The sequence below is a fragment of the Sinocyclocheilus anshuiensis genome, unplaced genomic scaffold, assembly GCF_001515605.1.
Source record: "Sinocyclocheilus anshuiensis isolate Anshui unplaced genomic scaffold, SAMN03320099.WGS_v1.1 scaffold1286, whole genome shotgun sequence".
NCBI lineage: Eukaryota > Metazoa > Chordata > Actinopteri > Cypriniformes > Cyprinidae > Sinocyclocheilus > Sinocyclocheilus anshuiensis.
Window position 1 is genome coordinate 99,408 of NW_015554223.1, and position 16,706 is coordinate 116,113.

A 16,706-nucleotide genomic window follows, 5' to 3' on the forward strand; every position below is an offset into this window, starting at 1 on the left:
GTAAAATCATGTTACTAATAGGTTTTACATTATGAAACAACTCCTATTTTTTTGCCTTAGTTTAATGGGTTGTCCTTTCACAGTTAAATATCTTCCAACTGCCGAGTGCCGACCCCAAATTAGGGCTATATATATATATAATGATAATGGTGATGATGATATGATGTGATTATGATTATTATATATAATTTGTTTAAAGAAATTATTCAAGATTTCTCTGAATAATGAATCAAAATAATTGGATCAGGCATTGTGGCCCATTGTCTGATCTTATTTGCTCTGGCTTGAAACCTTTTTGGTTCCTCTTTCTATTCCTGTGAGGGGAATGTCTTGTTTAAAAGAAAGAGAACGCCTCTCATAGTCTTGCAAAATTATCAGGGACGATTTCATGAAGGTAAGCTATTGAATCACGTTGCCGCTTAAATCTAGAGACTGTTTTTAAGCAGAATAGTCAATGTAATGAAATGAATTAATGAAAGATAGGATTTCAGGCTATATAGATTTGCTCACTGTTTTCGAATTAGTGAATCTGAGATTTTTCTCTGTATTTATCCTGTTAACACTAGAAAGCATAATGTGACATATCGGTCTACTTTGTTCACCATGACAGGTTTTATGCCTTTGTACATGTATGTCAGTATTGTGAAGATACATTTTTAATGTAAATAGAATAAAAGGGGAAAGGGGTCTGAGAAGTGGGAAATTGGCAGTTGAGACAGGTCATGTGAGAGTACATTAGAGAAGTTTGTTTCTGAGTTTTGTAATTGTGGGATGTTTTTGTATCTGTTGCCCTGCATGTATTCATATAAACTGGATACTTCCAATCCATAATCTTTGAAGTGATTTTATAAATTTCATAATAAATAAATAAAACATCCATAAGTTCTTGCTGTGTTTGTTACATTTGAAGAGAAAATAAAATGTAAATTTGACTAGTAGCATTATGGATTAATATATAATAACAGTTTATTTCCAATTTAAACTGATTATAACCTTTCCCTCTTTTTTCTAGCAGCTGGCTGTATTAAGCTCTCAGTATTAGGTGCTGCTCACACTGAGTGAAGAACCTCATAGTGTTGGACTTTGATGAAGGCAGTCAGTGGGAGTTCCATTTTAAAGTGGAATTGAAAAATATGGCAGATTCGGCATGTCGTGAACTGATCATAAAGGCAATATTCATCTGCCTTCTTAAACTTGCTTTCAGCTACAGTTTCAGGAGTTGCATAGAGATCCCTGATTCTAACCATAAAATCTTCAGATGCATTAAATGTCATGAAACAGACATAACTACAGTTGTGAGCGATGTATTTCACACTGCAACAAACCTTACAGTTTCTCGGAATAACATTGCATACATTCAAGGCCAAAGCTTCCATCATCTGTCCAATCTGACTTCTCTGGTACTAGACGCTAACCATATTGTTAACATCCACAAAGATGCTTTTAATAACCTGCAAAAACTTCAGACTTTAAACCTGTCCTGCAATTACATATCATCTCTCCACCGTGATGTCTTCAGTGACTTACATAACCTCACAGAGCTGCTCCTGGGAAACAATAATCTCACTAATATTGATATGTTCCTGTTTTCCAATTTGACAAACCTCAAGATTCTTGACCTACGCCGGAACCACCTGAAAAACTTTTCAGCTTTTGTTGAATGTATAACAAACCTGTACAGCTTGATACAACTGGATCTTTCTTTTAACAAGCTAACCACCCTGCATCACTCCACCCGTCTGCCAAACTCGCTTGCCAAACTCTACCTCAGCGATAATAAACTACACAAACTGGGATGTGACAAGTCTTTCCTAAAGTATGTGAAAGTTCTAGATTTATCAGACAACACATTACTGTCATCCAAGACTTTTCAGGGCCTGAATCTGGAGTATATAAAGTACCTGCGCTTGCGCTTTACCAAAGTCTCCGCTAGGAAGCTTCTTAATTATACCAATATACAACCAAGGCACATCGACTTCTCTGGTTTGAATCTGAAGGATCATGCACTGACTTCGCTGTGTTTTCATCTGCGCGATCATCAAATACCTAAAATGTTACTCCAGAGCAATGCCATCAGAGTTCTAAACAAAAACACATTTTGTAATTGCTCCAATATCACTGATGTAATGGACCTCTCACGTAACAATATGAAAACCACAGGCTGCTTGCAGTTTCTGCACTGTCAGAAACAACTGGAAACTCTCAAGATTGAACATAACCATCTGACCAATCTAATGTCCTGCAAAAAATGTAAAAAGGTCTACAGCTTGAAAAGCCTGAGCTATCGATACAATCGTATTCTACAGGTTAATGGTTATGCCTTCAGTAATACACCAAAATTAACAAACCTTGAGCTAAACATAAACATAATTGCCTATTTGGACCATAAAGCCTTAAGTGGACTCAAAGATCTCGTCACACTTCGTCTCGACAACAATCTTTTGACCGATATCTACAATGACACCTTTGAAGATCTTACCAGCCTGAAAACTCTCAACCTGCGCAACAACCAAATAGCTGTGATTTTCAACTATACCTTTCAAAATCTGTCAAATTTAATGATTTTAGATTTAGGGGGGAACAAGATCACGCAGATGAAGCCACATGCATTTGATGGGCTGGAAAGCTTGGCCAATCTGTATTTAGATAGAAATCGTCTGAAAGTGATTGACCGCATGCTCTTTGGAAAACTTCATGCCACCCTGCAGGTGCTGGATTTACAGGCTAACCACATCATGTACTTTACAGAACATACATACTCACCATTTATAAATATGTCAAGGCTTCTTGATCTGAAACTTGAAGCACAGGAACCAAATGGCATAAACTTGTTGCCACGTGCATTTTTCCGTGGTCTAACTTCTCTGAAAAGTCTTTACCTCACTAACAACCATATCATTGGATTCGGTGCCGAAACATTTGATGACCTGAAAAGCTTGGAGTTCTTAACTCTGGACAACTCATGTGTTGGGATCGCCCAGCTCAAACCTGGTATTTTCAAAAACCTTCGAAACTTAAAGATTTTATCCACTGAGAACATGGGCATTACATCATTTTCTAAAGAGGTCTTTGGAAATCTCACAGGACTGAAGCAACTACATCTCAATCGCAATGCCATGATGTCTTTGGACATCAGTTTACTGGACAATCTGACCAATCTAACATACGTTGACTTGCGCAGCTGTCCTCTCAGTTGTGGCTGCCAGAATAGTGAACTACAGAACTGGACCTTAGGCAGTAAGAGACTCCAGTTTCCTTATCTTTTCAATATTACATGCCAAGACCATCCAGGCTCGTTTTTTCACAACTTCGACACTAATGTGTGTTATTTAGACATAGCACTCTACCTGTTTTCCTCAACGTTTACATTCACAATCTTACTTAGCTTGATACCACTTCTCTATGTCAGACTTTACTGGAAATTTAAGTATGGCTACTATGTGTTTCGATCATGGTTTGGAGAACAGTGGCGCCGTTTAAGGGACCAGGAGGAGAAATACAAGTACGATGCCTTCGTTTCCTACAACTCAGCAGATGAAGACTGGGTAATGGAACAGCTGCTGCCAAACCTTGAGGGTTCTTCATTTCGGCTCTGCCTCCACCACAGAGATTTCGAGTTAGGCCGCGATATTGTCGACAACATTGTGGCTGCCGTATACGGCAGTCGCAAAACGATCTGTGTGGTCAGTCAGAGCTTCCTTCGCAGTGAATGGTGCTCACTGGAGATCCAGTTGGCCAGCTATCGTCTCTTTCAAGAAATGCAGGATGTGCTTTTGCTGGTTTTTCTGGAGCCTACCCCTGAGCGGCAACTGTCCACTTATCACCGTATGAGGAAGGTCATGCTCAAAAAGACTTATTTGCAGTGGCCTGGGCCAAACTGTTCAGATCCAAACAGTGCAAAAGAACTGTTCTGGAATCAGTTAAAGAGAGCACTAAGGAGCAGCAACACTGGAAGCCAAGAGGAGCAGAAAATGAAGGAGCAGAATGATCAGAGGAGACGAGACAAAGAGGGTACGGACAAGGAGGAAAGAGAATATTGTGTGAATCAGACACCAACAGATGATGAAGTATATTACCTGATGCCCTGATTACAATGACATATGTAAGACCACATTGAATCTGTACAATATAAGAACAAATTTAATGAACTTCAATAAAAGTAAATTAAAAGGCTGTAAATTCTGCAGGCTTGCAAACATGTAAAAAATAATAATGGAAAAGATACAAACTCACTGGAAGCCATTTTAAATTTTAATTAGGCATTTATGGTCAAATTTAATAAAAATGTAATAAATACATAAATGAATATATACGTACATACAAATTCATCAGGTAAAATAGCTGTGATCTGTTTACCTTCACAAGAGTACTACAAAGTTGAATTCTTACATTTCAGTTTACTACAATATATTTTACCAAATATAAATGTAAATTGCTAAATCGGTTTGATGTAAAGTTTTGTAATTTTGTACTGCTTTATTAAAGAATATCACAAAATCATATGCATCTTTTTTTTTTTTACTACAGAATACTGAACTTAATGATAAAAGTCCAGTCAAGATATATAGAAGAAATCTGACAAAAAAATAAAAATAAAATAATAATCAAATAAATAAATAACCAATCAGCATCATTGTGAACAAGCATTTACCCTATTAATTCAGGAAAATAAACGATAACTAATGTGTGGTGCTTTTAATATTTGTGCAGCACAAAGAGTGATTTGTTTTTAAGAAGTTTCATTCACTCTTAATACCTGTGTTACCAGTATATACCAATTCACCAAAGAAATCATGACTGTACATAATTTGAGCACACTGGACCCTCAAATTCAAATCTAATGTAGAGGTAATGGTCTTTCAAAAAAAATTGTAACTCAGAAAACAGCTTTGCTAAAGGTAAAGTGGAGGGTAAAATACCCTAGCTGGTGTGTTTGTCCTGGGACAGTGAGTCATACCAAGACAGTCTGACCTGTGCTAGGCGTTAGATGGATGTGGACAACGAAAAAAAGGCTTGTACTGAAAGCCCTCAGAGAGATAGGATGCTGAGAATGACAAGGGAGCCCATCTTTCTTTTTCATCCTGAACTTGCTGCTGATGGGACCAGAATCTGGATCCTCCAAAAGATGCTTGTGGTTTTTGTTTTCTGCTCTCATATATGTGATATGAATTCAAATCAAGACCTTTGTCTTCCCTCCACTGTTGAGAGATTCTAGAGAGATCTAAATCCACATTTTTCAAACTTTCCACTCTGCTTAGTGGCTGTTGCTGAGAATTGGAGTTTACAGGATGATCAACCCAGGTGGGGCTTCTGAGTATAGGGACGGCATGCTGGGTAAAGGTCTGTTCCTGGTTAAAGAGTCGTCTGCTGTGATGTTGCTGAGCTCTGATGCAATCCTGAGACAATCCAGCTGCCCTCCACTGGTCAAACTGCAAAGACTAACCAATCAAATTCACGTGCAAAATATCCATACAGTCCTGAACTTTTAACCTCTGTAATAGTCTAGTTTACAACTACCTGTTTTATTTGGATTTGATTCTTTACTTCATTACTCACCATGTCAGTGTGTGACTGTCGTGGTTCTTCAAGGGAGAAGAGAGTGGACGATGTCTTCCACTCTTGTATCCGTTTCTTGGTGAAAGCTCGTCTATCCAAGTCCTGCTTAACTTCCTGTGCTAAGTAATCTTGTTGCATGGCACTTTCTAGGATACAGAAAGGTAATTTAAAACATGTACACAACTATATATGAAACAATGGACAGTGGCACTGTGCAATATTTTTTAAAAAATTATTATTTATTTTTTTTGTCAGGATATAAAAATCCAGTTTGTAAATACAATGATTTCAATAACGATAAGCATATTTTGAATTTCTAAATTAAAATTAATTTTGTTATTTTTGGAGTGCATTAAGTCAAAAATGGATAATACAACTGTCCTGATACAATAAAAAAAAACTACAGAATAATTTTGCATAATCATTATTATTTTAAGTTTTTTGAAAATCAAGATGTGTACACTCACATGTATTCAAAGTGTGAGGAAAATGTTATTACTTGATGGTTACACCATGACATTTTTAAAGACATTAAATTTTCAGTTATTCATTTGTCAAATACTCTTTATCCAAAGTGATTACATTGTTATCATTATTATCAAGGTATATATATTTTTGCATTCCCTGGGAATCCTTGCTGTTGTTTACATCATGCTCTACTGCACGAACTATAGGAATGACTGTAGCTTTAAATTTAAAATGTTGTTAAAAATGGTAGTTTTTTAAGCCATCAAGGAATTTATCACATGCATTTTAAACTGTTTTTCTAAATGAATTTTCTTCTGTTTGTCTTGGACATTTTTTTTTTTTACAAATACGAATGTAAAAGAGTGACATACCTGTCCATATCACCATGTTCCTGCTATAACACATATCCTCATTCTCCACTGCATGGCTAAAAGGTGAACAATCTTCAGCTCTCTGTCCTGAGCTCAGCCGAGAAGCCATCTGATTCCCATTTAAGAATGAATGTAGCCTGTGCAGGTTGTGATCTAATTGGAAACTGTGTCTTTTTTGTAAAGTCTGTAGTAGCGCCTCTCTACACTCTACCAGCAGGGGCTGTTGACGGCTTGGCACACAGAGCTCTGAACTCTGGCACAAACGTGTCGCGAGCCTTTTCAGTGCTTCCCTACATGAGACTGACATTTGCTCTCTTTGCTCAACATTGTCCCCTACTTGACCAGCCCCAGAGTCCAGGTCAGATAGAGAGGTTAAAGTCTCGAACATTTGAGTAACTTCCATGCTTGGGAATCCCACTGTTGTAGAGTTTTTCTCAAATCTCTGAATATTCATAAAAGCATTTTCTTGGTTTCCTTCATCATGGGACTTGAGATTGCCTGTTTGTAAAACATCAGAGTTATTCTTAGTTTCAGCTGGAGTAGAGCATAACTGGTGAACCGGTTCATTTTCTGAGGATGACAAAACCACATGTTCGGTTTCTCTAGGGGGCCTACTCAGACTATCTTGCCTTGTTTTGCTTTTTGTATCTTCCTTTCTGGTGTTGGCATTTCTGTCATGCTTCCCATCTTCTCTAGATGGTCGCATAAATACAACTCCTCTATTAGTATGAAAAACACTGTTTTTTTCCTCATTTCTTGCACTTTTCTTCCTGCACTTTTGTGGAGGCGTATTATTTTCTGGTTCCTGGAGAGGTTCCTGTACTTCATAGAGAGTGCCGTCCAGGTCTGAATCAGGTACAGAGGGAGGCATCGGTGATGACTGTTTTCTTTGCTCTTTTCTCTGCTTGTCTCTCTTTATTTGCTCGCTCACCAGCCTCTCAATATCTATGGACCTAATCTCATGGCTGAAAAGACCTCGGATGGAAGTAAGGCGTCCTTCAGTTATGATGCTTGGCTTCTGGTGTATGAATGGCATAGTGAATGCCCTCTCTTTTCTAGAACATGACAGTGGATGATGTGCTTTCTCACCGCCTTCTCTTCTGCTGTTCTGAGAACATGGACGATACCTGTTTCTCTCCAGACCTCGAATCTGATTCCTCTCCTTCCTGGTTTTAAGACGCCTCGCATTATGTGACGAGTTGCAATGCACATCTGTTTTTATGCTGCTAGAGCTCACTGATTTGCCGGTATAGGCAGCATTGGCTGTATGACATGAAGACTTGGCTGTGCTACTGTGACGGTCATTGAATGTCTTCGGCAAGTTATGTTTAAGTGGAAAGCTTTTGCTGGATTGGTGGCTCATCTTCATGTTAAGACTATTAAACACAAGTTATTAAAATACAAAAAATATGTTTGTAATGCATTTATAATTCAGGTAAATAGTCTAAGTTAACAATCTCATACTTATTGTGGTTACCCCTAGCACTTTTAGGTTCACCATATGGCAACATTTAGCAACATACCTCAAATGAACAGCATTCTTTGTGTTCAAACTGAAATACTTTCTTCATTGTCAAATATATATACATATATCAAATCATCAAATAAAATCGGCATGTAATTGAAGTTCAAAGGCCGTTAAGTTTTACCTTTCCGTTGCTTGGCAACATGGTTCAAAGATGGACGTCAAACGCAGATCTCTGCGAAGAAAAAAAAACTACGGTCAAGAGGATTGGTATTAAGTAATGTTTGAATGTTTTACGTAAATCAAAAACGAAGGAGATTTAATTAACCTTTTCGCGTTTATAACGTATAATGTTATTTTATAGAGCGACCGTTATCGGCGATCTTCTAGTAATGCCTGGTTCGATATTCCAGCTTCCGGGGTTTGGCAGCAGCAGACCGCTGGTTGACCGATTGAACACAGGGCTCTGCTGTGGTAACACTTATTGGTAACGAGTTTCCCTGTCTTTTATTAATAAGAATCGACATAAGTGTTAACATGTATTATATATACTTATATGCAAAAGTATGATGTTACGCAGTGTTTAACGCATTGGGCCTTGCTCTTCTAAATAGAAGGGATCTGCATGCTAAGTGCTAACGTTACATTAGCCGTGGGAGCTGCACAGTAAACTGCACTAAGGAGAACGTTAGAGAAAGTTAACTTTTATACATATTAAAACTTCCAATTATTATTTATAAGACATTAGTTTTGCACCAACTTGTTTGTGAGGTTAACTGCAATGCAAACTTCATCCAAAAATGGCACCAAACAAACTAATTCAGCTGTGAAAAAAATAACGTTACTGTATTTGTGGTTTTCATAGAAATGCGTACAAAGTACATAAACTACAGAACAACTTGTCAAAAGGTCATCATGAGTTTTAATATTTTGTATGCTTAAAACACAACGTTGTACTCAAAATGTTTAAATTAAATTAAACGGTCTAATATGAGGATACATATTAAACGCTTTCGGAGAACATGTAACCTGTCATGTCCCTCTATGTCTCCCCTCAGGAAGTGATGAGTGAAGATTCTAACACTGCAGCCTCACCCACCCCCTGTCAGGACATACAGGGAGATGGTCGATGGATGTCATTGGTGCTTCTTTTGTATAATAATATATTTACAACCTTAGTGTCCCTATTAGGCTGCTTATATATTACTTTGTTTTAAACACTTAGCCAGTACCTTCTCTAATATGCAAAGGGAGTCTTAATAGCATTTTTATGTGTTCTCATCTTGCAGCACAATCGATTTGTATCAGACAGTAAAGGAAAAGAGCCTGATGTTCTGTTTGTTGGAGATTCACTTGTCCAGCTTCTGCATGAGTTTGAGGTATAGCAAAGTATCTGCATCTCCTTCTTCATTCTTCATATCTGTCATTCATATCAGTGACTGCACACATATTTATGTGTTTTTGTGTAAACATTTTTTTGTGTTTGTTGGCAGGTTTGGCGAAAACTGTTTTCTCCTCTCCATGCTCTGAATTTTGGGGTTGGTGGGGATGCTACACAGCATGTATTGTGGAGACTCATAAATGGAGAACTGGACTACATCAACCCAAAGGTTGATATGATTTAATTAATTTTATTTAAGAGTTTTACCAGTTATTACATTTCTCATTACTTTAGACATTACTTTAAATAAATAATAATCATTCTTTAAAATACTCTTAGAGTTTGGTTTTCTCATTTTACAAACTGATAGATTTTTCTCAAAATGAAACCAGTGTTGTTCAAAACCAAGCTGTTCAAAATATTAAGGTGGAGTATCTTCACCTTATACAAGACGGTCCAGATAAACTATGTACATATAAACAGTAAATCTATGCATTTATTCTTAGAAGTGAATAATTCGTGTATGGATCCCTTATTTGTGTTGGGACATGAAAGAAAATGACTCTATTTAGGCATCTTAAAGAGGAAATAACAAAACAAATGTTGAAGACCCTCTTGTAGAAAAATAGAGTAAGTAGAATTGTAATATTTTGTGTGTTTGTATACAGGTGGTGATGTTGTGGGTAGGCACTAATAATCATGGTCACACCCCAGAACAGATATGTGGAGGCATCATGGCCATCATCAATGTGATCCATCAGAAACTGCCTCATGCTCACACTCTTGTATTGGTTAGTTATCTCAGCTCCTACCTCTCTATCACAGTATTGTTTAATTCTTTTAAATAATTTAATTTTTAATTAAATTCATCATACCAGTATTGTCAAAGTCAAAGTGCCATGTTCATAGCTATTGTGACTTGATCAGCAGAGAATTGGGTAACATAATACCTTTTAAAAAATGTAATTCAAGGATCAGGAGATAAAAAATTATACAATATATTATTATTTTAAAATAATTCAAATAATTTCATCATATAAATGAAAGAATTAATCACATTTACTATAATGCACACTACTGTTCAAAAGTTTGGGGTCTGTAATATATATATATATATTATATATATATATTTTTTAAAGAAATTAATGCTTTTATTCAGCAAGGATGCATTAAATTGTTCAAAAGTGACAGAAATACTTTGTAGCATTATAAAAGTCTTTATTGTTTCAAACATGTGCTGTTCATTTGAACTTTCTATTCATCAAAAATCCTGAAAAAAAATGTATCACAGTTTCAACAAAAATATTTAACAGCACAGCTGTTGTCAACATTGATAATGATAAGAAATGTTCCTTGAGCAGCATATCAGCATATTACAATGAAAGATCATGTGACACTGAATACTGGAGTTACGGCTGCTGAAAATTCAGCTTTGCCATCACAGGAATAAATATTCTAACATTTTATAATAAATTTTAAGTTGTAATAATATTTCACAATATTACAGTTTTTACTGTATTTATGATCAAATAAATTGCAGCCTTGGTGAACAAAAGACTTGTTTCAAAAACATTATTTCTAAAGAAAAGTCTACTAACCCCCAACTATTGAATGGTAGTGTATATTCATTATATATTAATTTTAACCTGTTATTATCAGTGTAGCTGTTGTTTTAAATAGAAACCCCCCTTTTTTCTCCATTATCAAAGTATCTTTCATGACATATAAAAACTGTAGTATCTCAGTCGTTATCTCAGACTGTTATAATGCTTTTTCATCAGACTTGTTGGCTATAATGGAATGTAATACTCTTTCTTTCCTCTCCACTAGGGGTTGCTGCCGAGAGGTAAAAGTCCAAACCCTCTTCGCGAGCGTAACGCGAGTGTGAATGCTCTAGTTCAGGCTGAGGTAGCGTCTCTGTCTCATGTCTCCTTTCTGGACGTGGACCCTGGGTTCATTCACTCAGACGGTTCCATCGCACATCAGGACATGTATGATTATCTGCACCTCACGCCGCAGGCCTACCAGAGGGTGTGCCAGCCCTTACATGAACGCATCAAATCCCTGTTAGATAAACATGCTCCCTGAACGCAAAACAAAATACAGTACAGCATACACCCTTTCCTGCACGTGAACGGATGTTTCATCCTTTATGCTCTACAATTAGGGCATTATTGAGATATAAACACCCTCAGGAAAACTAATGACTATTTAATAGACACAAACGCATATATATATATATATATATATATATATATTACATGCTTTCTGTCGATATGCATTGCTGCTTCCTTGTTACTACAAAAATAGATTTTATCGTTCGTTGAGAACCAGCTTAACGGCATAGTTCATCCAAAAATAAAAAATGGTGTTGTCATTCTTCATGTAGTTCCAATCATTGTATGATTCATCTATTTTTGTCCCCAAATGCATTTTCTTCTGTGTTTCATAGAATAAATAGTCATACAGGTTTAGAATGACATGAGGGTGAGTAAATAAAAACAGAATTTTGTTTTTGGGTTAACTATCCCTTTAAATTCTGTCAGATTGATTCTCTTTACATAAAATGGTTAGTACATTCACGATGACCTCTGATGAGTAATGGTTGTTGAAGTGTACATAAGGGCTGTGTGCTGCTGTCGTGGTTTGATTGCTGAATAATTTCTTGTGATCCTTGTGTAGGAAACAGCAGTTTTCCCGAAAGCATGCAGTGTAGCCCTTCAGATGTTGTTGACAACTGCTCATTTATTTGTTGAAAGGAACAATATGGGTTAATTTGGTTTCTCCCACAGTATATGCCCACAGGCTCTTTTCTGAGAAAAGGGTAGGTGCTTTACACAAAGTTACGTACCTTTAAAATGATTCCGTCAGATGTAATGTTTTAGACGCTTTGTGATAAACACTGAATTAGTGTTTCAGTTATTTTGTACAGTATTTTTTTTATTTTTGTAATTTTCTCCCACGTATATGTCTACTTTATATTTTTATTGTTAATTTTGTGTTATGTTCCAGTGTGTGATGAATTATATGAACTTTATGCACCGGGGTATCTAAAAAATGTACACTGTGGATGAAATCCTAAAATCTCATAACACATGGAATGGGCTTGGATGGTCTGTGCATAGCTCAGTTTCTAATAAGCAGAGAATTTAAATCATAAGGAGCCGATCAATGGTTTTATTTTAATGGTATTACAGTTGAATTGTATTGTTGTATTACAACCAACAAACCATTCCTTTCAAATGGTGAAGAATATGATTAAATGTTGCGGTGTATGATGATTCTGCTGCTGCTTTGTCCTGGTGTTTGTGTTTGTGCTGATTTGTCTGAGGGGTTTTTGTGAACATTGTTAACTTCTCGTAGCCTTGGGCGATTCCAGGAATTGCATTTCCTCATGAATTGTTGAGATTCTAGTCTGAGATTTAGATGTCATGCCTGGTGCTGCAATAAACAATTATCATGGAAAACCTGTCAGATGTGCTGTTTTGGATTTCTTTGTAGTTATTTTAAATGTTCTTTTGTAATGTTTAGTTTATGAGTCATGACAGGATATAAGGGTCCATGATAAAAGGAAAATTTCCCTTTAAAACATTTGCCAAGTTCTTCGAAAGTACTCTGGTATTATGTTCAAAAAAAGATTTGAAATATTAACTATCGTTCAAAAATTTGTGGTTAGTAGGATTTAAAAAAAAAATGTTTTAAAAAGACACCTTTTAAGCTCACCAAGGCTGCATTTATTTATTTTTTTATAAACCCCCCCCCCCCCCCCCCTCTTTTTAAATATTTTTTAAAATGTTATTTATCCCTGTAATGGAAAAGCTGAATTTTCAACAGCCATTACTTCAGTCTTCAGTGTCACATGATCCTTCAGAAATCATTCTGATGTTTCTATCAATGTTGAAAACAGTTGTGCTGCTAGTTTTGTTCAAACTGATCATTATGTTTTACATTTCAGGATTCTTTGTTGAATGTTTGAAAAAAGAATATTTGAAATACACTCTAAAAAATGCTGGGTTAAATATAACCCAGCGCTGGGTTAAAAAGGGACAAACCCACCTATTGGGTTGTTTTGACCCAGCGGTTGGGTTCAAAACAACCCAACCGCTGGGTCTTAACCCTGGGTTTGTCCCTTTTTAACCCAGCATTTTTTAGAGTGTAGAAATTGTAAAATTATGTCTTTACTATGACTGATCAATTTAATAAAAAAACAATAATTCATATATAATTGTTTGGGGGTCATGACATTTTACAGCCTGAACTAGCCATAAAAAAACCAAGATTCATTCATTTTAGATAATAAATAAATATGTGCTCATAGATTACTTTAATCGTTTGTGTATCCATGTGATTAAAGTCTCATTTAGAAAACATGCTTCTGTTACTGTCAGTCTAACACTGACAGGTCTCCTTGAGCTGTATGAATTGAAGTCAGTTGATATAGTGTCACTGCACAAATAATGTTAAATACCTCTTGGCACCTACAATCTGATAAGCATTGCAAAACACTCGGCTAGGACATGTTATGGTGTGCACAAAAGAGTGTCAAGTGACACATCATGCTGAGTGATTCAGGCTGTTAAGGATGGAATTACAGTTCCAGATATCTGTAAATCAGTTTCGAGACAACCCATGTGTGCTTTAGAACTTTTATTTGCTCAAATGTCTAGCACAATATGTCTTATGTCAGCATGTGACAGGTAGATTTACAGGTAGAATCCAATTTCTCTTCCATCTTACAATTTCTCTTCTCTTCCATCTGATCTGAAAGCTCACTTCAAGACACTGATATTTCTGCGTAACTTTGAACTGATATTCACAGTTTGCTTAACATGTAATACGGTTTTATATCAAAACCTCCATGTTTTTCTTCAAATGTGAATCATACCTGCATAGCAGTCCTGGGGAATTTTGCACCATTCTTCTTTATAAAACGGTTTAATTTCAGCCATATTCTTAGTGATGCCAAGGTATCTCAGTTGGGTTGAGGTCAGAACTCTTCACCAAGACAAGATGTTTTTCCCATTTTCATTCAGCAGTTATAAAATGCTTTTTAGTGAGACCAGCATGTCTTTTCAGTTTAATGAATCTGAGTGAATACAAGATTGATTATGGGGTGCATGCTTGATATCATTTAGCTGTTAAGGAATTTTTTTGGTCCTGATCAAGCTTGACCCAGGGTCTTCTTGTTCACAAAAACATCCATCATGTTTCTAACATGACATATTACTGTTGCCGCAGCAGTAACTGCATATTATATAGAGAAGGGACGATTTATTTCTTCTAAGGTTGAAGGTGAAACCTGAACTACGGATTCCCATAAAACACTCAAATGCAGAACATTTGGCACCTGACCAAATAGGTCTCCTTTGAACTGAATATATATTATAAATGTGATTAAATAAATAAATAAATCTGTGAGGGGTCATCAAAGTTTGAATTACAAAGGAGGCTAAATAATGGCTTTCTTTTCCCAAATTGCATGCAGCCCTCATCACAAATCTTGGCAGTTCCCAGCAAAAGTCGTGGCCTAATGGTTAGAGAGTCGGACTCATAACTTACCACAAAATAAGGTTGCGAGTTCGAGTCTCAGGTCCGGCAGGAATTGTAGGTGGGGGGAGTGAATGTACAGCACTCTCTTCCACTTTCAATACTGTGACTGAGGTGCCCTTGAGCAAGGCACCGAACACCCAACTGCTCCCCGGGCGCCGCAGCATCCGGGTGTGTGTTCACGGTGTGTGTGTGTGTGTGTGTGCACTTAGGATGGGATAAATGCAGAGCACTAATTCCTAGTATGGGTCACCATACTTGGCCCCGGGTGTGTGTTCACGGTGTGTGTGTGTGTGTGTGTGCACTTAGGATGGGATAAATGCAGAGAACTAATTCCTAGTATGGGTAACCATACTTGGCCACATGTCATGTCACGTCAAAGAGATAAGCTGTCAACATTTTATTCACACTTCATTTCTAAAGTTCTATTCAACATGTTGGGGCATAATCAGACATTGTTTTTGAGCCCCAGAAATCAGAGCTTTGTCATATAAATACTGTGTAACCCTAGATTGGAATACAGAGTTCTCTTGAAAAGCACAAGCAGGAGTCTCAAAGACTTAAAGCATTCTTCATTCAACGGTTCTCATTTTCTGACTAAGCTCTGGTGATAACGATGAACTTCCAGGCACTTCTGCTGGTCTTTGCTGTGGTGATTGCCACTAACATCCACTGTCAAGGTAAAAAACCTTTATGAATTGATATAAATGCATTTACACCGTATGTCATTTTCTGATATTGTGTGTTTGTTTTTTGTTTTTATGCCATGTTATTTTGTTATGCTATGTCATATTACGAACCAACATTTTACATGTTATATTACTGTTAAATTTTGTAATATAGCCTAATACATTTCAAAAATTGTATTTAAAAGTAATTAAAATTCATGATTCTAACTTAAATGTATGATTTACATGAAGTTTTGATGTTTCTTATTTGTTGCAGCACACCCTCAGTTTGGAGATTCCGATAAATCTCCAGTGGTCAAATCCAAGCAACAGGGCAAGACATGTAACTACTGGTAAGGGACGATAGTATTCTTTCTCTGTGCAAAAGGTTACAAAAAGTTGCATTTTTTGAAACCTCCATGAGAGAGTTCACCATTGTATCAAATGATTTAAAAATGACATTTTGATGAGTTACAACAATACTAGGAGCCCCAAATCTCTTGAATGGTCTTAAACCTTAACAAACCTTTACTGACAATCCTTGTGATTCTGTAGAAAACACTTGTTTTGAGGACTTTATTTTATGTGCTGCTGTAGTAAAGTGTCTGTTGTTGTGCTTAAAGTGTGATGATGTAGGTTTTGGTTCAGAAATTTTCCCTAACAGTGTGTACTGCCCAAATGTAGTACTTTGTAGTCTTTTTTAAAGTATTTATTGTGTAAAATGAAAGAGTCCTTCTCATTTTGATTGACATGTTGTTTTCCATAGGGAGAAGAAATGCACTGGAGCAGAACTACTGTCCCTATGAGCTGCAACGTCAATATAGTGAGTCATGCAACCTGTATTTACTCAGCCCATGTTGTCTGTTATGTTAAACATAGCAGGTCATGAAACACGGAGTCAAAAGAAAGCTCAAAAATTACTAGCTTTTCTTGCAGTTATAATTTATACACACATACTGTACATATACATACACCTTTTTGTTTTATTTTCAGGAATCCTCAACAAAGCAGAGACCTTTGTGCCCAAAGAAGGGGACTTCGCCATATAAAAAATGCCAACAGTTGACTAGAGGCAACAGGAAGGAGAAAAAAGGCATCAGTATGCAGATCTAACTCGCAGTCACTAAACGCCCCCACAATTTTAAACGTACTTATCAAACCATATCTTAAGTAGTGTATACTGAACTATTTGTATCTCTTATATTCAATAACATTTATTCTATTCAATGTTCTTCATTCTGATTTTACAA

The 16,706-nt window shown here is 36.5% G+C and overlaps 3 protein-coding genes across 4 annotated transcripts; 2 read left to right on the top strand and 1 right to left on the bottom strand.

The window, feature by feature from the left end:
• The first annotated feature begins 1,040 nt into the window (after positions 1–1,040).
• Positions 1,041–4,261, top strand: LOC107671212 (toll-like receptor 13). Its single transcript, XM_016464112.1, has one exon. The coding sequence runs from the start codon at positions 1,134–1,136 to the stop codon at positions 4,086–4,088; it is 2,955 nt and encodes a 984-aa protein (XP_016319598.1). The 5' UTR covers positions 1,041–1,133; the 3' UTR covers positions 4,089–4,261.
• Positions 4,262–4,976: 715 nt separating this feature from the next.
• LOC107671177 (uncharacterized) lies at positions 4,977–6,702 on the bottom strand. The gene is made up of 3 exons (XM_016464054.1): positions 6,396–6,702; positions 5,557–5,702; positions 4,977–5,429 (listed from the first exon to the last, which is right to left on the bottom strand). The coding sequence occupies exons 1-3, from the start codon at positions 6,700–6,702 to the stop codon at positions 4,977–4,979; spliced, it is 906 nt and encodes a 301-aa protein (XP_016319540.1).
• Positions 6,703–8,268: 1,566 nt separating this feature from the next.
• On the top strand, positions 8,269–12,706 carry LOC107671211 (platelet-activating factor acetylhydrolase IB subunit gamma-like). 2 transcript variants are annotated; one of them, XM_016464110.1, is made up of 6 exons: positions 8,269–8,347; positions 8,919–9,002; positions 9,150–9,239; positions 9,354–9,470; positions 9,910–10,032; positions 11,072–12,706. In XM_016464110.1, the coding sequence occupies exons 2-6, from the start codon at positions 8,925–8,927 to the stop codon at positions 11,327–11,329; spliced, it is 666 nt and encodes a 221-aa protein (XP_016319596.1). In that variant the 5' UTR covers positions 8,269–8,347; positions 8,919–8,924; the 3' UTR covers positions 11,330–12,706. The 2 variants fall into 2 exon arrangements, with proteins under 2 accessions (XP_016319596.1, XP_016319595.1); XM_016464109.1 differs by lacking the exon at positions 8,269–8,347 and having other exon boundaries at positions 8,367–9,002.
• Positions 12,707–16,706: the final 4,000 nt, after the last annotated feature.